The 22,590-nt window shown below is 48.3% G+C and overlaps 1 protein-coding gene across 2 annotated transcripts in view; it reads right to left on the bottom strand.

The window, feature by feature from the left end:
* Positions 1-4,987: 4,987 nt before the first annotated feature.
* Positions 4,988-22,590, bottom strand: part of THBS3 (thrombospondin 3) — a 151,927-nt gene continuing 134,324 nt past the window's right edge. For both annotated transcript variants that reach the window (XM_077255905.1, XM_077255898.1), the window contains 3 exons: positions 21,840-22,012; positions 9,650-9,789; positions 4,988-5,275 (listed from right to left, as the gene is read on the bottom strand). In XM_077255905.1, the coding sequence (XP_077112020.1) occupies positions 5,217-5,275; positions 9,650-9,789; positions 21,840-22,012 (372 nt within the window). In that variant the 3' untranslated portion in view covers positions 4,988-5,216. The remainder of the gene's footprint in view (positions 5,276-9,649; positions 9,790-21,839; positions 22,013-22,590) is intronic.

Here is a 22,590-nt window from a genome sequence, read left to right as displayed (position 1 = left end):
AACAGAGCTGTGCGTGTTACATGTAATCCAATATGATGGAGCAGAGCTGTGCGTGCTACATGTAATCCAGGGTGATGGAGCAGAGATGTGCGTGTTACATGTAATCCAGGGTTATGGAGCAGAGCTGTGCGTTACATGTAATCCAATATGATGGAGCAGAGCTGTGCGTGTTACATATAATCCAGTGTGATGTAACAGAGCTGTGCATGTTACATGTAATCCAATATGATGGAGCAGAGCTGTGCGTTTTACATGTAATCCAGTGTGATGGAGCAGATCTGTGCGTGTTACATATAATCCAGTGTGATGGAGCAGAGCTGTGCGTGTTACATGTAATCCAATATGATGGAGCAGAGCTGTGCGTGTTACATGTAATCCATGGTGATGGAGCAGAGCTGTGCGTGCTACATGTAATCCAGTGTGATGGAGCAGAGCTGTGCGTGTTACATGTAATCCAGGGTGATGGAGCAGAGCTGTGCGTGTTACATATAATCCAGTGTGATGGAGCAGAGCTGTGCGTGTTACATATAATCCAGTGTGATGGAGCAGAGCTGTGCGTGTTACATGTAATCCAATATGATGGAGCAGAGCTGTGCGTGTTACATGTAATCCAGGGTGATGGAGCAGAGCTGTGCGTGTTACATGTAATCCAGGGTGATGGAGCAGAGCTGTGCGTGTTACATGTAATCCAGTGTGATGTAACAGAGCTGTGCGTGTTACATGTAATCCAATATGATGGAGCAGAGCTGTGCGTGTTACATGTAATCCAGGGTGATGGAGCAGAGCTGTGCGTGTTCCATGTAATCCAATATGATGGAGCAGAGCTGTGCGTGTTACATGTAATCCAGTGTGATGTAACAGAGCTGTGCGTGTTACATGTAATCCAGGGTGATGGAGCAGAGCTGTGCGTGTTACATGTAATCCAGGGTGATGGAGCAGAGCTGTGCGTGTTACATGTAATCCAGTGTGATGTAACAGAGCTGTGCGTGTTACATGTAATCCAGGGTGATGGAGCAGAGCTGTGCGTGTTACATGTAATCCAGGGTGATGGAGCAGAGCTGAGCGTGTCACATATAATCCAGTGTGATGTAACAGAGCTGTGCGTGTTACATGTAATCCAATATGATGGAGCAGAGCTGTGCGTGTTACATGTAATCCAGTGTGATGTAACAGAGCTGTGCGTGTTTCATGTAATCCAATATGATGGAGCAGAGCTGTGCGTGTTACATGTAATCCAGGGTTATGGAGCAGAGCTGTGCGTTACATGTAATCCAATATGATGGAGCAGAGCTGTGCGTGTTACATATAATCCAGTGTGATGTAACATAGCTGTGCGTGTTACATGTAATCCAATATGATGGAGCAGAGCTGTGCGTGCTACATGTAATCCAGTGTGATGGAGCAGAGCTGTGCGTGTTACATATAATCCAGTGTGATGGAGCAGAGCTGTGCGTGTTACATGTAATCCAGGGTGATGGAGCAGAGCTGTGCGTGTTACATGTAATCCAGGGTGATGGAGCAGAGCTGTGCGTGTTACATGTAATCCAGTGTGATGTAACAGAGCTGTGCGTGTTACATGTAATCCAGGGTGATGGAGCAGAGCTGTGCGTGTTACATGTAATCCAGGGTGATGGAGCAGAGCTGTGCGTGTTACATGTAATCCAGGGTGATGGAGCAGAGCTGAGCGTGTTACATATAATCCAGTGTGATGTAACAGAGCTGTGCGTGTTACATGTAATCCAATATGATGGAGCAGAGCTGTGCGTGTTACATATAATCCAGTGTGATGTAACAGAGCTGTGCGTGTTACATGTAATCCAGGGTGATGGAGCAGAGCTGTGCGTGTTACATGTAATCCAGGGTGATGGAGCAGAGCTGTGCGTGTTACATGTAATCCAGGGTGATGTAGCAGAGCTGTGCGAGTTACATGTAATCCAGGGTGATGGAGCAGAGCTGTGCGTGTTACATGTAATCCAGGGTGATGTAACAGAGCTGTGCGTGTTACATGTAATCCAGGGTGATGGAGCAGAGCTGTGCGTGTTACATGTAATCCAGGGTGATGGAGCAGAGCTTTGCGTGTTACATATAATCCAGTGTGATGTAACAGAGCTGTGCGTGTTACATGTAATCCAATATGATGGAGCAGAGCTGTGCGTGTTACATATAATCCAGTGTGATAGAGCAGAGCTGTGCGTGTTACATATAATCCAGTGTGATGGAGCAGAGCTGTGCGTGTTACATGTAATCCAATATGATGGAGCAGAGCTGTGCGTGCTACATATAATCCAGTGTGATGTAACAGAACTATGCGTGTTATATATAATCCAGGGTGATGGAGCAGAGCTGTGCGTGCTACATGTAATCCAGTGTGATGGAGCAGTGCTGTGCGTGTTACATATAATCCAGTGTGATGGAGCAGAGCTGTGCGTGTTACATGTAATCCAATATGATGGAGCAGAGCTGTGCGTGTTACATGTAATCCAGGGTGATGGAGCAGAGCTGTGCGTGTGACATGTAATCCAGTGTGATGTAACAGAGCTGTGCGTGTTACATGTAATCCAGTGTGATGTAACAGAGCTGTGCGTGTTACATGTAATCCAGGGTGATGGAGCAGAGCTGTGCATGTTACATGTAATCCAGGGTGATGGAGCAGAGCTGAGCGTGTTACATGTAATCCAATATGATGGAGCAGAGCTGTGCGTGTTACATATAATCCAGTGTGATGTAACAGAGCTGTACATGTAATCCAGGGTGATGGAGCAGAGCTGTGCGTGTTACATGTAATCCAATATGATGGAGCAGAGCTGTGCGTGTTACATGTAATCCAGTGTGATGTAACAGAGCTGTGCGTGTTACATGTAATCCAGGGTGATGGAGCAGAGCTGTGCGTGTTACATGTAATCCAGTGTGATGTAACAGAGCTGTGCGTGTTACATGTAATCCAGGGTGATGGAGCAGAGCTGTGCGTGTTACATGTAATCCAGGGTGATGGAGCAGAGCTGAGCGTGTTACATATAATCCAGTGTGATGTAACAGAGCTGTGCGTGTTACATGTAATCCAATATGATGGAGCAGAGCTGTGCGTGTTACATATAATAAAGTGTGATGTAACAGAGCTGTGCATGTTACATGTAATCCAGGGTGATGGAGCAGAGCTGTGCGTGTTACATGTAATCCAGGGTGATGGAGCAGAGCTGTGCGTGTTACATATAATCCAGTGTGATGTAACAGAGCTGTGCGTGTTACATGTAATCCAGGGTGATGGAGCAGAGCTGTGCGTGTTACATGTAATCCAGGGTGATGGAGCAGAGCTGTGCGTGTTACATGTAATCCAGAGTGATGGAGCAGAGCTGTGCGTGTTACATGTAATCCAGGGTGATGTAACAGAGCTGTGCGTGTTACATGTAATCCAGTGTGATGGAGCAGAGCTGTGTGTGTTACATGTAATCCAGGGTGATGGAGCAGAGCTGTGCGTGTTACATGTAATCCAGAGTGATGGAGCAGAGCTGTGCGTGTTACATATAATCCAGTGTGATGTAACAGAGCTGTGCGTGTTACATGTAATCCAGGGTGATGGAGCAGAGCTGTGCGTGTTACATGTAATCCAGGGTGATGGAGCAGAGCTGTGCGTGTTACATGTAATCCAGGGTGATGGAGCAGAGCTGTGCGTGTTACATATAATCCAGTGTGATGTAACAGAGCTGTGCGTGTTACATGTAATCCAGTGTGATGTAGCAGAGCTGTGCGTGTTACATGTAATCCAGGGTGATGGAGCAGAGCTGTGCGTGTTACATATAATCCAGTGTGATGGAACAGAGCTGTGCGTGTTACATGTAATCCAGGGTGATGTAACAGAGCTGTGCGTGTTACATATAATCCGGGGATATAGTGTGGGCTCTAGGAATGCAGAAGGATCGGGAAGGTGTGCAGTGTTGTGGTCTTTCTTCCAATATTGCACTCGTCCCGGCCTCCTGCGTTGCTGGACGTCTCGTCTTTGGATGTCGGTGGTTAAACTGTGACAGATCTCTACTGTGCGTAGTATCCGCATGAATACTCCCATCATCTGGAGTAAGATGGGCAACTAGCCAAAAGTAACAGAAGCCCGGGCCAAGACTGGTTACGACCCACCGCACCGGCCATACACTGCATCTCCCCGGCACCCCACATTCCTCTGCAAGAGTCCTGTGTACCTGCAAAAATGGGCTACTCGGTGCAACCTCAATGGTTCTGACTTCCTGACCTGCAAATCCCAAACATCAGATAGCAGAGCATCGCCCCGTGACACACCGCAGAGCATCGCCCCATGACACCCCGCAGAGCATCACCTTGGACCTCGCGCATCTTACTGCAGAGCATCACACTGCAGAGAATCGCCCCATCACACTGCAGAGCATCGCCAAATCACACTGCACAGCATCGCCCCGGAACACTGCAGATCATCACACTACAGAGCATCGCCCCATCAAACTACAGAGCATTACGATACCTCTTCATCCGGGTCAGCAACACCCACATACTGTCCACATGAATCATCAGAGCTGGCCACCATCTGCCAACGGTCCAGGACTGAAGACCTCACCTCCATTATAGTCAGAGGGGTCAGCAGAGACTCTCCACAAACAAAGCCACGATGCTCTGCGAGTCCTGACACCCTTCTACCACAGCTGCGATGCTCTGCGAGTCCTGACACCCTTCTACCACAGCTGCGATGCTCTGCGGGTTCTGACACCCTTCTACCACAGCTACGATGCTCTGCGGGTTCTGACACCCTTCTACCACAGCTACGATGCTCTGCGGGTTCTGACACCCTTCTACCACAGCTACGATGCTCTGCGGGTTCTGACACCCTTCTACCACAGCTACGATGCTCTGCGGGTCCTGACACCCTTCTACCACAGCTGCGATGCTCTGCGAATCCCGACACCTTTCTACCACAGCTTATATACTCTGCAGGTCCTGTATATGAAGCACACAGCAGACAGCCGTTATCCTCCAGACTTTATGGTGGGTGTGGGGCTTCAGACGGACGTTACACGGGCGTCTCGCCCTCTTGTTGACGGAGCAGCTCCAGTCTCATATCCACATGTCTGGCCTCCACATCACGCTCACAGCAGCGACTTCGCACACAAAGATGGGGGTCCTCTACGCAATGTCGACTCTCCACACATGGAATGTACGGACCCCGGGGCGCGGCGGTGACCACAGAGTGGGGGAGCTCATTCCCGTCCATCCAACACGATCCGTCTGTACGGCTCAAAGTCTTCGGGGATGGTGTCTGCGAGAGAGGAGACGTGAGCGTGGTCCGGCCTGAAGCGCCCCGCACATCACCCGGCAGAGCGACGCACCTCTGCGCCCACTGTCCATCAGATCAACGCACCCCCGCACGCAGTCCAACAGAGAAACACACCCCACTCACCGTCCACCAGAGAGAAGCACCCCACTCACCGTCCCCATCAGAGAGACGCACCCCACTCACCGTCCATCAGAGAGATGCATCCCACTGACCGTCCATCAGAAAGACGAACCCTTGCGCCCACGGACCATCAGAGCGACACATCACCACTCACCATCCATCAGAGATACACCTCACTCACCATTCAGAGAGACACACCCCACTCGCAGTCCATCAGAGATGCACCCTTGCGCCCACCGTCCATCAGAGCGACGCATCACCACTCACCATCCATCAGAGCGACACATCACCACTCACCGTCCATCAGAGAGACGCACTCCACTCACCATCCATCAGAGAGATGCATCTCACTCACTGTCCATCAGAAAGACGAACCCTTGCGCCCACAGACCATCAGAGCGACGCATCACCACTCACCATCCATCAGAGCGACACATCACCACTCACCATCCATCAGAGATGCACCTCACTCACCATTCAGAGACACACCCCACTCGCCGTTGATCAGAGAGACACACCCCACTCACCATCCATCAGAAAGACGAACCCTTGCGCCCACCGTCCATCAGAGCGACACATCACCACTCACCGTCCATCAGAGACGCACCTCACTCATCATTCATCAGAGAGACGCACCCCACTCGCCGCCCATCAGAGAGACACACCCTTGCGCCCACCATCCACCAGAGCGACGCATCACCACTCACCATCCATCAGAGTGATGCATCTCCACTCACTGTCCATCAGAGAGACGCACCCCACTCACCATCCATCAGAGAGACGCACCCCACTCGCCGTCCATCAGAGAGATGCACCCCATTCACTGTCCATCAGAGAAATGCACCCCATTCACTGGCCATCAGAGAGATGTACCCCTCTCAACGTCCATCAGAGACGCAACCATCCATCAGAGCGACACATCACCCCTCACCGTCCATCAGACTGACGCTTCTTCACTCAGTGTCCATCAGAGATGCACCTCACTCACCATTCATCAGAGAGACGCACCCCACTCGCTGTCCATCAAAGAGACGCATCCCACTCACCGTCCATCAGAGAGACGCACTCTTGCGCCCATCAGCCATCAGAGCGACGCATCACCTCTCACCATCCATCAGAGTGACGCATCTCCACTCACTGTCCATCAGAGAGACGCACTCTTGCGCCCATCAGCCATCAGAGCGACGCATCACCACTCACCATCCATCAGAGTGACGCATCTCCACTCACTGTCCATCAGAGAGACGCACTCTTGCGCCCACCATCCATCAGAGAGATGCACCCCACATACCGTCCATCAGAATGACACACCTCACTCACTGTCCATCAGAGACGTATCTCACTCACCATTCATCAGAGAGACACATTCCACTCACTGTCCATCAGAGAGACGCACCCCATTCGCCCTCCACCGGAGAGACACACCCCACTCGCCATCCATCAGAGAGACACACCCCACTCGCCATCCATCAGAGAGACACACCCCACTCGCCGTCCATCAGAGAGACGCACCCCACTCACCGTCCATCAGAGAGACGCACTCTTGCGCCCATCATCCATCAGAGCGACACATCACCACTCACCGTCCATCAGAGATGCACCTCACTCACCGAGACACACCCCACTCGCCGTCCATCAGAGACGCACCCTTGCGCCCACCGTCCACCAGAGTGACGCATCACCACTCACCATCCATCAGAGCGACACATCACCACTCACCGTCCATCAGAGAGACGCACCCCACTCACCGTCCATCAGAGAGACACATCCCACTCACCGTCCATTAGAGAGACGCATCTCACTCACCGTCCATCAGAAAGACGAACCCTTGCGCCCACGGACCATCAGAGCGATGCATCACCACTCACCGTCCATCAGAGCGACACATCACCACTCACCGTCCATCAAAGAGACGCACCTCACTCATCATTCATCAGAGAGACGCACCCCACTCGCCGTCCATCAGAGAGAGACACCCTTGCGCCCACCATCCATCAGAGCGACGCATCACCACTCACCATCCATCAGAGTGATGCATCTCCACTCACTGTCCATCAGAGAGACGCACCCCACTCACCATCCATCAGAGAGACGCACCCCACTCACCATCCATCAGAGAGACGCACCCCACTCGCCGTCCATCAGAGAGACGCACCCCATTCACTGTCCATCAGAGAAACGCACCCCATTCACTGGCCATCAGAGAGATGTACCCCTCTCAACGTCCATCAGAGACGCAACCATCCATCAGAGCGACACATCACCCCTCACCGTCCATCAGAGTGACGCTTCTTCACTCAGTGTCCATCAGAGATGCACCTCACTCACCATTCATCAGAGAGATGCACCCCACTCGCCGTCCATCAGAGACGCACCTCTCTCGCCGTCCATTAGAGAGACACATCCTTGCGCCCACCATCCATCAGAGCGACGCATCACCACTCACCATCCATCAGAGTGACGCATCTGCACTCATTGTCCTCAGAGAGACGCACCACACTCACCATCCATCAGAGAGACGCACCCCACTCGCCGTCCATCAGAGAGACGCACCCCATTCACTGGCCATCAGAGAGACGTACCCCTCTCAACGTCAATCAGAGACACAACCATCCATCAGAGCGACGCATCACCACTCACCGTCCATCAGAGTGACGCTTCTTCACTCACTGTCCATCAGAGATGCACCTCACTCACCATTCATCAGAGACGCACCCCACTCACTGTCCATCAAAGAGACGCATCCCACTCACCGTCCATCAGAGAGACGCACTCTTGCGCCCATCATCCATCAGAGCGACGCATCACCACTCACCGTCCATCAGAGTGACGCATCTCCACTCACTGTCCATCAGAGAGACGCACTCTTGCGCCCACCATTCATCAGAGCGACGCATCACCACTCACCGTCCATCAGAGACTCACCTCACTCACCATTCAGAGAGACGCACCCCACTCACTGTCCATCAGAGACCCACCCCACTCACCGTCCATCAGAGACGCACCCCACTTTCCATCCATCAGAGACACACCCCACTCACCGTCCATCAGAGTGACACACCTCACTAACTGTCCAGAGACGTATCTCACTCACCATTCATCAGAGAGACGCATTCCACTCACTGTCCATCAGAGAGACACACCCCACTCGCCGTCCATAAAAGATGCACCCCACTCGCCATCCATCAGAGAGACTCACCCCATTCACCGTCCATCAGAGACGCACTCTTGTGCCCATCATCCATCAGAGACGCACCCCACTCGCCGTCCACCAGACACACCCCACTCGCCATCCATCAGAGAGACGCACCCCACTTGCCGTCCATCAGAGAGAAGCACCCCACTCGCCGTCCATCAGAGAGACACACCCCACTCACCGTCCATCAGAGAGACGCACCTCACTCACTGTCCATCAGAGAGACGCACCCTTTCGCCCACCATCAGAGTGACGCATCACCACTCACCGTCCATCAGAGACGCAACCCACTCGCCGTCCATCAGAGACGCAACCCACTCGCCGTCCATCAGAGAGACGCAACCCACTCACCGTCCATCAGAGAGACGCACCTCACTCACTGTCCATCAGAGAGACGCACCCTTTCGCCCACCATCAGAGCGACGCATCACCACTCACCGTCCATCAGAGACGCAACCCACTCGCCGTCCATCAGAGAGACACACCCCACTCACCGTCCATCAGAGAGACACACCTCACTCACTGTCCATCAGAGAGACGCACCCTTTCGCCCACCATCAGAGAGACGCATCACCACTCACCGTCCATCAGAGACGCAACCCACTCGCCGTCCATCAGAGAGACGCAACCCACTCGCCGTCCATCAGAGAGATGCAACCCACTCGCCGTCCATCAGAGACGCAACCCACTCGCCGTCAATCAGAGAAATGCACCCCACTCACTGTCCATCAGAGATGCACCCCACTCATCGTACATCAGAGAGACACATCCTTTCGCCCACCATCAGAGAGACGCATCACCATTTACCGCCCATCAGAGAGACGCAACCCACTCGCCGTCCATCAGAGAGATACACCCCACTCGCTGTTCATCAAAGAGACGCACCCCACTCACCGTCCATCAGAGTGACGCATCTCCACTCACTGTCCACCAGAGACGCACCCCACTCTCCGTCCGCCAGCGAGATGCACCCCTGAGCACCATTTAGCAACAAGAAGCCCCCCTCTTGCGGTCTGGCAGAGTGATGCACCCCCACTCACCATTACACCTGTACTGCAGGTTGGACCAGATGATGTTCTCCTGGGAGAAGCAAAATGCTCCCAGTCGGCCCCCACGCATGGTGGTGTCTATGACGACCCCGGAGTCGGCCACCAGGTCCACGCCCTCATACAGCTTCACCCTGTGGGAGGCATGGGAAAGCCATGAGCGTCCATGCTGCAACTGCTTAATGTGCCTACACACGTCTCCTGCGCTCTCATCCCATGACCTCAGCCCTGGCAGCCCTGCGGGAAGCCGTACCTTGGGGTCACCCCCAGGACTCCAGCACAAAGTTGTTCTCAGAGGACCAGCATTGTCCAGTGCGTTTCCATATGAAAGGCCCTGGCTCCGATCCTGCAGCATTCCTCATAGGGATTGTGTTACCATGGTGATGACCACAAGAACTTGGCGGTCTCCAACCTCGCTGATGTCATCACCTTAAGAAACAAGAAGAGGACGATTCCCCCAAATACTGAAGATTAACCCTCTAATGGCTGCACGGAAGAAGGGGGGCCATGAAATGAGCAGGAGCGGCCTGAGAGACGGGTTGTACCCCAAAGCGTTTCAAATAGGGCCTTATCCAAACACGTATTGTAAAAACGGGCCACACCTGTTATGATCCGGTGACCTTGGAGCCGCATGAAACTTTCTCTGGAGTAGGTGGAAACTATACTGACCGCAGATCCTGAACTAACACCGCAACTAGAAGTAGCCGTGGGGAGTGCCTAACAAACCCTAGACACCTCGACACAGCCAGAGGACTAAATACCCCTATAGATGGAAATAGGAATACTACCTTGCCTCAGAGCAGAACCCCAAAGGATAGGCAGCCCCCACGAATATTGACTGTGAGTAGGAGAAGAAAAGACACACGCAGGCAGAAAACAAGATTTAGCAAAAAAGGCCACTCAAAAAATTCCACAATCTAACTAAAGACGTGGAATGAATATCTGCAACCCCAGAGAATCCAACAAGACTGAGAAAATACTGACAAAATCTAAGCTGGACAAGAAAACACAAAAGAATAGCACTGAATTGTGAAGCACATAGCATGTGTGCCACAGGAAAAAAAAACCAGACACTTATCTTTGCTGATTTGGCAGAAAGGCAGGAGGAACCAGGCAGAGGTCCAACACCTCCCAACAACAATTGACAACTGGCAAGGACTAATGGATCCTGCACACCTAAATACCCCAGTCAGAACTGCAATCAGCAGAAACACCTGACCAGGACTGCAACTCAGGGACAACTGCATTACCACCTACCACCACCGGAGGGAACCCAAAAGCAGAAATCACAACAGTACCCCCCCTTGAGGAGGGGTCACCGAACCCTCACCAGCGCCCCCAAGGCCGATCAGGACGAGCCAGATGAAAGGCACGGACCAAATCAGCAGCATGGACATCAGAAGCAAAAACCCAAGAATTATCCTCCTGGCCATAACCCTTCCATTTGACAAGGTACTGAAGCCTCCGCCTCGAAAAACGAGAATCCAAAATCTTCTCAACCACATACTCCAACTCCCCATCAACCAACACAGGAGCTGGAGGATCAACAGAGGGAACAACGGGCACCACATATTTCCGCAATAAAGATCTATGGAAGACATTATGGATAGCAAAAGAGGCCGGAAGCGCCAATCGAAAAGACACCGGATTAATAATCCCAGAAATCCTATAAGGACCAATAAACCTAGGCTTAAACTTAGGGGAAGAAACCTTCATACCCCAGTCAGAACTGCAATCAGCAGAAACACCTGACCAGGACTGCAACTCAGGGACAACTGCATTACCACCTACCACCACCGGAGGGAACCCAAAAGCAGAATTCACAACACACACCCCAATGTATCGCAGAAAGGGTCGCACCCCAAAGTGTCACAAGAGAGGGTGCACCCCAACATGTCACAAACGGCCTTACACAAAAGTATCACAAAAAGAGCCATACCCCAACACGTCACAAACAGGGCCGTACCCCAACAAGTCACAAAAAGAGCCGCACCCCAACACACCACAAAGAGGGCCTTACACCAAAGCGTCACAAAAAGGGGCACACCCCAACACGTCACAAGAAGAGACACAACCCAACACATCATAAACAGGGCCTTACCCCAACAAGTCACAAAAAGGGCCGCATCCCAAAGGGTCACAAAAAGAGCCGCATCCCACCACATCACAAAAAGGGCTGCACCCCAACACGTCACAAAAAGGGCCACACACCAACACATCACAAACGGGCTTACACCAAAGTGTCACAAAAAGGGCCACACCCCAACATGTCACAAAAAGGACCGCACCCTAAAGTGTCACAATATGGCCCACACCCCAACATGTCACAAAAAGGGCCGCACCCTAAAGTGTCACAAAAAGGGCCACACCCCACCACGTCACAAAAAGGGCCGCACACCAACACTTCACAAAAAGGGCCACACCCCAACGTGTCACAAAAAGGGCCGCACCCTACCACGTCACAAAAAGGGCCGCACACCAACACTTCACAAAAAGGGCCACACCCCAACATGTCACAGAAAGAGCTACACCCGAACATATAACAAACAGGGCCTTATACCAAAATGTCACAAAAAGGGCCACATCCCAACATGTCACAGAAAGGGGCGCACCCTTCCACGTCACAAAAAGGGCCGCAACCCAACACCTCACAAAAAGAGACGCACCCCAGCACTACCTTTAACAGAGGGACGCCAGGCAATGCCCGATATAGTCCCCCACGGGCTAGTACTGATATAGATATAGCCCCCCGGAGCTGGTACACGTACTGATATAGATATAGCCCCTTGAGCTAGGACAAGAATTAATATCAATATAGCTCTTCGGGACCGATATATGTACTGATAAAGATATAGCCCCCTGAGCTATAGCGCCTCGAGTACATGTATAACATACATCAAGGGTCTCAAACATGCAGACCCTAAGGCTCCATTATGCGGCCCACCGGCTCCTAACACAATCAAATCCAGGGAGTCAAAGGCCAGCATCTGACATCAGCGTCCCAAAGCGGCCAAACATGATGTCATTACTAAGCGCCCTAACTGTGAAAGAAAAGGACGCTGGTTGCCAAGAGAGCGATGTTAGAAGAATTTTTTGTGAATGTATAAACAGCCCAAAAAAAGGACATTATTACAAGAAGGGGACCAGGATGGGGACATTACTATAAGATGGGGCCAGGATGGGGCCAGTACTAGGAGATGGGACCAGGATGGGGACAATACTATAATATGAGAGCCAGAATGGAGACATTTCTATAAGATGGGACAAGGATGGGGACATTATGATGAGATGGGACCAGGATGGGGACAATACTATAAGATGAGAGCCAGAATGGAGACATTTCTATAAGATGGGACAAGGATGGGGACATTATGATAAGATGGGACCAGGATGGGTGCATTACTATAAGATGAGACCAGGATGGGGACAATACAATATGATGGGACCAGGATGGGGACAATACAATAAGATGGAACAGGGATGGGGACATTATTATAAGATGGGACCAGGATGGGGACAGTACTATAAAATGAGAACCAGAATTGGGACATTTCTATAAGATGGGACCAGTATGGAGATATTACGCTAAGATGGAACAGGGATGGGGACAGTACTATAGGATGGGACCAGGATGGATGCATTACTATAAGATGAGACCAGGTTGGGGACATTATGATGAGACCAGGATGGGTGCATTACTATTGATTGAACCAGGATGGATGAGTTACTGTAAGATGGGACCAGATGGGGACATTAATATAAGATGGGACCAGGATGGGGACATTACTATAACATGGAACCAGGATGGAAACATAACGATAAGATGAGAACCAGAATGAGGGCATTTCTATGATATGGGACAAGGATGGGGACAGTACTATAAGATAAGAACCAAAATTGGAAAATTTCTATACGATGGGACAAGGGTAGGGACATTACTATAAGCTAAGAACCAGAATGGGGACATTTCTATAAGATAGGACGGGGATGGATGATTTACTATAAGATGGCACCAGGATGGAGACATTATGATAAGATGAGATCTGTTGTGAACTCTATTTTTGGGCTCCCTCTAGTGGTCACAAGCGGTACTGTGTAGTGTTGTCTTTCTGCAGGTTGCAGCATCAGCTGGTTCGTTATCCTTGGTTGGTTTCCTATTTAGCTCACCTGGATACTCAGTTCCTTGCCTGCTATCAATGTATTCAGTGCTCTTCAGATTCCTTGTGTCTACCTTGCTCCCAGTCTCTCCAAGACAAGCTAAGTTTTTGTTTGATCATTTTTTGATTATCAGCGTTCATTATGTTTTTAGTCCAGCTCGCTAAAATGTGATTTCCTCGCTTGCTGGTTGCTCTAGGGGACTGAGGTTCTCCCCCCACACCGTTAGTTGGTGTGGGGGTTCTTGAAATCTCAGAGTGGATATTTTGTAAGGGTTTTTTACTGACCGCAGAGATTCCCTTTTCTATTTTCTGCTATCTAGTATTAGTGGGCCTCATTTGCTGAATCTGCTTTCACCCCTGTGTATGTGCCTACCTCTTACCTCACCGTTATTATCTGTTGGGGGCTTCTATATCTTTGGGGATTATTTCTCTGGAGGCAAGAGAGGTCTTTTCTTTCTCTCTAGGGGTAGTTAGTTCCTCAGGCTGGCTCGAGACGTCTAGGATTTTTAGGCACGTTCACCGGCTATTTCTAGTGTGTTTGGATAGGTTCAGATTTGCGGTCAGTCCAGTTTGCCACCTCCCTAGAGCTTGTCCTATGTTTGTTACTTAGCTGGAGTAATTTGTGATCCTCAACCACTAAGGATCATAACAGTATAGCAGGCCCCAAGAGTGTTTAATGCATCGCAGAAGTGGGATAAAAAGAAGACCTGAGTACTTTTTTTTTTTTTCCTCCCGCTTTTCCTTTGCTGCAGTCTGTTTAGCTTCTTTCATCCCCTTGAACTCTGGGTGGTTTTGAGCTCAGCTGCAGACATGAATGTTCAGACTCTGACTTCTAGTGTGGATCATCTTACTGCACGGGTGCAAAGTATTCAGGATTTTGTTATTCGTAGCCCTATGTCAGAACCAAAGATACCCATTCCTGAGTTGTTTTCTGGAGATAGATCTAGGTTTCAAAATTTTAAGAATAATTGTAAGTTATTTCTATCTCTGAGACCTCGTTCCTCTGGTGATTCCGCTCAGCAAGTTAAAATTGTTATCTCCTTGTTGTGTGGCGACCCTCAAGATTGGGCTTTCTCTCTGGCGCCAGGAGATCCTGCATTGCTTAATGTAGATGCATTTTTTCTGGCTCTTGGACTGCTTTATGAGGAGCCTAATCTTGAGAATCAGGCAGAAAAAGCGTTACTGGCTATCTCTCAAGGTCAGGATGAAGCAGAGGTGTATTGTCAAAAATTTCGGAAATGGTCGGTGCTTACTCAATGGAATGAGTGTGCCCTGGCTGCAAATTTCAGAGAAGGTCTTTCTGAGGCCGTTAAGAATGTTATGGTGGGGTTTCCCACCCCTACAAGTCTGAGTGATTCTATGGCTTTAGCCATTCAGGTTGATCGGCGTTTGCGGGAGCGCAGATCTGCTCATCCTTTGGCGGTATTTTCTGGACAGAGACCTGAGTCTATGCAATGTGACCGAACTCTGACCAGAATTGAGCGACAAAGTCATAGACGTCAAAATGGGTTGTGCTTTTACTGTGGTGATTCTACTCATGTTATCTCAGCATGCTCTAAACGCTTAAAAAAAAAATCGCTAAACCTGTCACCATTGGTACTATACAGCCTAAATTTATTTTGTCTGTTACTTTGATTTGTTCTTTGTCGTCCTACCCGGTTATGGCTTTTGTGGATTCGGGTGCTGCCCTGAATCTGATGGATTTGTCGTTTGCCAGGCGCTGTGGTTTTGTCCTGGAGCCTTTGGAATTTCCTATTCCTCTGAGGGGAATTGATGCTACGCCATTGGCTGAGAATAAGCCTCAGTGTTGGACGCAAATGACCATGTGCATGACTCCCGTACATCAGGAGGTGATTCGCTTTCTCGTTCTGCATAATTTGCATGATGTTGTCGTTTTGGGTCTGCCATGGCTGCAAGCTCATAATCCAGTTTTAGATTGGAAAGCTATGTCTGTGTCAAGTTGGGGTTGTCAGGGAATTCATGGCGATACTCCATTGGTGTCTATTGCTTCTTCCACTCCTTCTGAGGTCCCTGAGTTTTTGTCTGACTACCAGGACGTATTTGATGAGCCCAGGTCCAGTGCCCTGCCCCCTCATAGGGATTGTGACTGTGCTATAAATTTAATTCCTGGTAGTAAATTCCCTAAGGGACGACTTTTTAATTTGTCTATACCAGAGCATGCCGCGATGCGGAGTTATATAAAGGAGTCTTTGGAGAAGGGACATATTCGCCCATCCTCTTCCCCTCTTGGTGCAGGATTTTTTTTTGTGGCCAAGAAGGACGGTTCTTTGAGACCTTGTATAGATTATCGTCTTCTGAATAAAATTACAGTCAAATTTCAGTATCCTTTGCCACTATTGTCTGATTTGTTTGCTCGGATTAAGGGTGCCAGTTGGTTCACCAAGATAGATCTCCGTGGTGCGTATAACCTTGTGCGCATTAAGCAGGAGAAGATTTTGGATTCTCGTATCTCTAGACGGAGGCTTCAGTATTTGGTTAAGTGGAAGGGCTATGGTCAGGAGGATAATTCCTGGGTTGTCGCCTCTGATGTTCATGCGGCCGATTTGGTTCGTGCCTTCCACGCGGCTCATCCTGATCGCCCTGGGGGTCTTGATGAGGGTTCGGTGACCCCTCCTCAAGGGGGGGGGTACTGTTGTGAACTCTATTTTTGGGCTCCCTCTAGTGGTCACAAGCGGTACTGTGTAGTGTTGTCTTTCTGCAGGTTGCAGCATCAGCTGGTTCGTTATCCTTGGTTGGTTTCCTATTTAGCTCACCTGGATACTCAGTTCCTTGCCTGCTATCAATGTATTCAGTGCTCTTCAGATTCCTTGTGTCTACCTTGCTCCCAGTCTCTCCAAGACAAGCTAAGTTTTTGTTTGATCATTTTTTGATTATCAGTGTTCATTATGTTTTTAGTCCAGCTCGCTAAAATGTGATTTCCTCGCTTGCTGGTTGCTCTAGGGGACTGAGGTTCTCCCCCCACACCGTTAGTTGGTGTGGGGGTTCTTGAAATCTCAGAGTGGATATTTTGTAAGGGTTTTTTACTGACCGCAGAGATTCCCTTTTCTATTTTCTGCTATCTAGTATTAGTGGGCCTCATTTGCTGAATCTGCTTTCACCCCTGTGTATGTGCCTTCCTCTTACCTCACCGTTATTATCTGTTGGGGGCTTCTATATCTTTGGGGATTATTTCTCTGGAGGCAAGAGAGGTCTTTCTTTCTCTCTAGGGGTAGTTAGTTCCTCAGGCTGGCTCGAGACGTCTAGGATTTTTAGGCACGTTCACCGGCTACTTCTAGTGTGTTTGGATAGGTTCAGATTTGCGGTCAGTCCAGTTTGCCACCTCCCTAGAGCTTGTCCTATGTTTGTTACTTAGCTGGAGTAATTTGTGATCCTCAACCACTAAGGATCATAACAGGGATCAGGATGGGTGCATTACTATAAGATGAGACCAAAATGGGGACAATACAATATGATGGGACCAGGATGGATGATTTACTAAGATGAGACAAGGAAGAGGACAATTCGATAAGATGGGACAGGGATGGGGACAGTACTATAAAATGAGAACAGGAATGGGGACATTTCTATAAGATGGGACCAGTATGGGGACATTACGCTAAGATGGGACAGGGATGGGGTCATTGCTATAAGATGGAAATCAAGATGGGGATGTACTATAAAAACAAAATATGGACATTTCTATAAGATGGAACTGGGATAAGAACAGTACTATAAAGACGGGATCAGGATTGGGACATTCATATAAGAGAAAACCAGAATCGGGACATCATTATAAAATGGAACCAGAATGGGTGCATTATTATAAGATGGGACCAGGATTGGGACAGTACTATAAGATGGGACAAGGAAGGGGACAGTACCATAAGATGGAACCAGGATGGGTGCATCACTATAAGATGAGACCAGGGTGGGTGCATTACTGTAAGATGGGACCAGGATTGGACAGTACTATAAGATGGGACCAGAATGAGTGCATTACTCTCAGATGGCACCAGGATGGAGACATTACTATAAGATGGGACTAAGATGGAGACATTACTATAAGATGAGAACGATAATGGGGACATTTCTATAAGATGGAACCAGGATGGGGACAGAACTATAAGATGGGACCAGGATGGGGACATTACGCTAAGATGGAACCAGGATGGATGAGTTACTATAAGATGGGACCAGATGGGGACATTATTATAAGATGGAACCAGGATAGGGACATTATTATAAGATGGAACCAGGATAGGGACATTACTATAAGATGGGACCAGGATGGGGACATTACTATAAGATGGGTCCAGGATGGAAACATAACAATAAGAAAAGACAGGGATGGGGACATTACTATAAGATGAGTACCAGAATAAGGACATTTTTATAAGATGGGACTAGGATGAGGACAGTATTATAAGATGAGAACCAAAATTGGAACATTTCTATAAGATGGGACCAGGATGGGGACATTATGATAAGATGGGACAGGGAAGGGGACATTAATATAAGATGAGAACCAGGAAGTGGATATTACTATAAGATGAGAACCAGAATGGGGACATTACTATAAGATGGGACCAATTTGGATGATTTACTCTAAGATGGGACCAGGATGGCGACAGTACCATAAAATGGGACCAGGATGGGTGCATTACTATAAGATGGGACAAGGATGGGTGCACTACTATAGGATGGGACAAGGATGGAGATATTACTATAAGATGGGAAAACGATGGGGACATTACCATAAGATAAATAAAATAAGATAAATAAAAATTATTATTATTATTATAAGATGGGACCAGGATGGGGACATTACTATAAGATGGGACCAGGATGGGCACATTACATAAGATGGGACCAAGATGGAAACATTACTATAAGATGGGACCAGGATGGGAACATTACTAGAAGATGAGAACCAGAATGAGGACATTTCTATATGATGGAACAAGGGTTGGGACAGTATTATAAGATGGGAAACAGGATGGGGACATTACTATAAGATGAGAACCAGGATGTGAATATTACGATGAGAGCCAGAATGGGGACAGTATCATAAGATGGGACCAGGATGGGTGCATTACTATAAGATGGGACCAGGATGGGTGCATTACTATAAGATGGCACAAGGATGGGTGCACTACTATAGGATAGGACAAGGATGGAGACATTACTATAAGATGGGACAATGTTGGGGACATTACCATAAGATGGGACGCGCATGAGAACAGTACTATAAGACAGGACCAGGATGGGGACCTTATGTTAAGATGAGACCAGGATGGGAGCATTACGATGAGACCAGGATGGGTGCATTACTATAAGATGGGACCAGGATTGATGCATTACTATAATATGGGAAAAGGATAGGAACATTACTATAAGATGCTACCAGGATATTGACATTACTAAAAGATGAGACCAGGATGGGGACAGTACTACAAGATGGGACCAGGATGGGTGCATTACTATAAGATGGGACCAGAATGGGGACATTACTATAAGATGGGAACCAAGATGTAGACATTACTATAACAAGGGACCAGGATGGGGACTTGACTATAAGATGGGACCAGGATGGGGACATTACTATAAGATGGGACCAGGATGGAGGCATTACTGTAAGAGGAAACCAGGATGGGGACATTACTATAAGATGGGACCAGGATGAGGACATTACTATAAGATGAGAACCGGAATGAGGACATTTCTATAAGATGGGACAAGGATGGGGACAGTATTATAAGATGGCAAACAGGATGGGGAAATTTCTATCAGATGGGACCAGGATGGATGAGTTAATATAAGATGGGAACCGGATGGGGACAGTACCATAAGATGGAACCAGGATGGGTGCACTACTATAAGATGGGATAACGATGGGGACATTACCATAGGATGGTACCAGGATGAGGACAGTACTATAAGATGGGAACAGGACGGGGACATTATGATAAGATGGGACCAGGATGGGGATATTAATATAAGATCGGACAGGGATGAGGACATTATTATAATATGGGACAGGGATGGGGACATTACTATAAGATGGGACTAGGATGGGGACATTACTATAAGATGGGATCAAGATTGAGACATTACAATAAGATGGGACAGGGATGGGGACATTATGATAAGATGGGACCAGGATGGGTGCATTATTATAAGATAGGACCAGGATGGGAACATTAATATAAGATGGAACCAAGATGTAGACATTACTATAAGATAGGACCAGGATGGGGACATTATTATAAGATGGGACCAGGATGGGGACATTACTAAAAGATGAGACCAGGATGGGGACAGTACTATAAGATGGGACCAGAATGGGGATATTATGATAAGATGAGACCAGGATGGGTGCATTACTATAAGATCGGACCAGGAAGGGTGCATTACTATAACATGGGATCAGAATGGGGACATTAATATAAGATGGGACCAAGATGGGGACATTACTATAAGATGGGACCAGGATGGGGACATTACTAAAAGATGGGACCAGTATGGAGACATTACTATAAGATGAGATCAGGATTGGGACGTTACTATATGATGGGACTAGAATGAGGACATTACTATAAGATGGCACCAGGATGGAGACATTACTATAAGATGGGACCAGGATGGAAACAAAGATAAAATGAGACAGGGATGGAGACATCACTATAAGATGAGAACCAGAATGAGGACATTTCTATAAGATGGGACAAGGATGGGGACAGTATTATAAGATGGGAAACAGATTGGGGACATTTCTATCAGATGGGACCAGGATGGATGAGTTAATATAAGATGGGACAAGCATGGGGACAGTACTATAAGATGGGACCAGGATGGGGACTTTATGATAAGATGGGACCAGGATGGGGATATTACTATAAGATAGGACAGGGATGGGGACATTACAATAAGATGGGGCAGGGATGGGGACATTACAATAAGATGGGAGCAGGATGGGGACATTTCTGTAAGATGGGACAAGGATGGGGACATTACTATAAGATGAGAACCAGAATGAGGACATTTCTAAAAGATGGGACAAGGATGGGGTCATTACTATAAGATGAGAACCAGAATGGGGACATTTCTATCAGATGGGACCAGGATGGATGAGTTACTATAAGATGGGACCAGCACTGTAAGATGGGACCAGGATGAGGACATTACGATAAGATGGGACCAGGATGGGGATATTACAATAAGATAAGACAGGAATGGGGACATTACAATAAGATGGGACAGGGATGGGGACATTATTATAAGATGGGAGCAGGATGGGGACATTATTATAAGATGGGAGCAGGATTGGGACATTACAATAAGATGGGACAGGGATGGGGACATTACTATAAGATGGGATCAGGATGGGGACATTACTATTAGATGGGACCAGGATGGGGACAGTACTATAAGATGAAACAAGGATGGGGACATTACTATATGATGGGACCAAGCTGGAAATGTTATACGATAGGACCAGGATAGGGACATTATTATAAGATGCGACCAGGATAGGGTAATAACTATAAGATGCGACAGGGATGGGGATATTACCATAGGATTGGATCAGGAGAGACATTACTGGAAAAACTGAATTATGTTGGGGATATTTCTAATAGATGGGGACAAGAATTAGGACATTACTATAATATGTGACCAGGATGGGTTCATTACTATAAGATGGGACCAGGATGGGGACATTACCATAAGATGGGACCTGGATGGGGACATTTCTATAAGATGGGAATAGGATGGGGACATTTCTATGAGAAAGGTATAAGGATGGCACATTACTATATGATGGGACCAAAATGGAAACATTTCTGTAAGATAGAAAAAGGATGGGAACAACATTACCGTACATGTATGATATAGCCCCTGGGGCCGGCACATGAACTGAAATAGGTGCCCGGGCCGTTACATGTACAGATATACATAGAGTCCCCCCCCCCCACTCGAGGCAGGGATTGACCTGAGGGAGCCCCTTAGGGTTGGGGGAAGTAACTGACCTAATATAGCCCACCTGGGGCCGATGAATGAGTTGCCAGCGGTACGATGTCTTATCCTTCCAGCCGACGTTTCGGGGGTCCTTCCACAGTAGTTGCACCTGGTCAGCAGTGTGTCCTGTGTGCCATAGAGCGTTTCGCATATATTCTCCAGGACCGGTCTTAGATTTCACTGCCTAGAGAAGGGGGGCTGCAGATTATACACAGGAAAGGATTGTGTATATTATTGGAGGGGTCATATATATTATTGGAGGGGTGGTGTATATTATTGGAGGGGTGGTGTATATTATTGGAGGGGTCGTATATATTATTGGAGGGGTCGTATATATTATTAGAGGGGTGGTGTATATTATTGGAGAGGTTGTATATATTATTGGAGGGGTGGTGTATATTATTGGAGGGGTCGTATATATTATTGGAGGGGTGGTGTATATTATTGGAGGGGTCGTATATATTATTGGAGGGGTGGTGTATATTATTGGAGGGGTGGTGTAGATTATTGGAGGGGTGGTGTAGATTATTGGAGGGGTGGTGTATATTATTGGAGGGGTCGTATATATTATTGGAGGGGTGGTGTATATTATTGGAGGGGTCGTATATATTATTGCAGGGGTGGTGTATATTATTGGAGGGGTCGTATATATTATTGGAGGGGTGGTGTATATTATTGGAGGGATCGTATATATTATTGGAGGGGTGGTGTATATTATTGGAGGGGTTGTATATATTATTGGAAGGGTGGTGTATATTATTG

Source organism: Ranitomeya variabilis, chromosome 1 (genome assembly GCF_051348905.1).
Source record: "Ranitomeya variabilis isolate aRanVar5 chromosome 1, aRanVar5.hap1, whole genome shotgun sequence".
Classification (NCBI taxonomy): domain Eukaryota; kingdom Metazoa; phylum Chordata; class Amphibia; order Anura; family Dendrobatidae; genus Ranitomeya; species Ranitomeya variabilis.
This window is presented reverse-complemented; position numbering and strand designations above follow the sequence as displayed.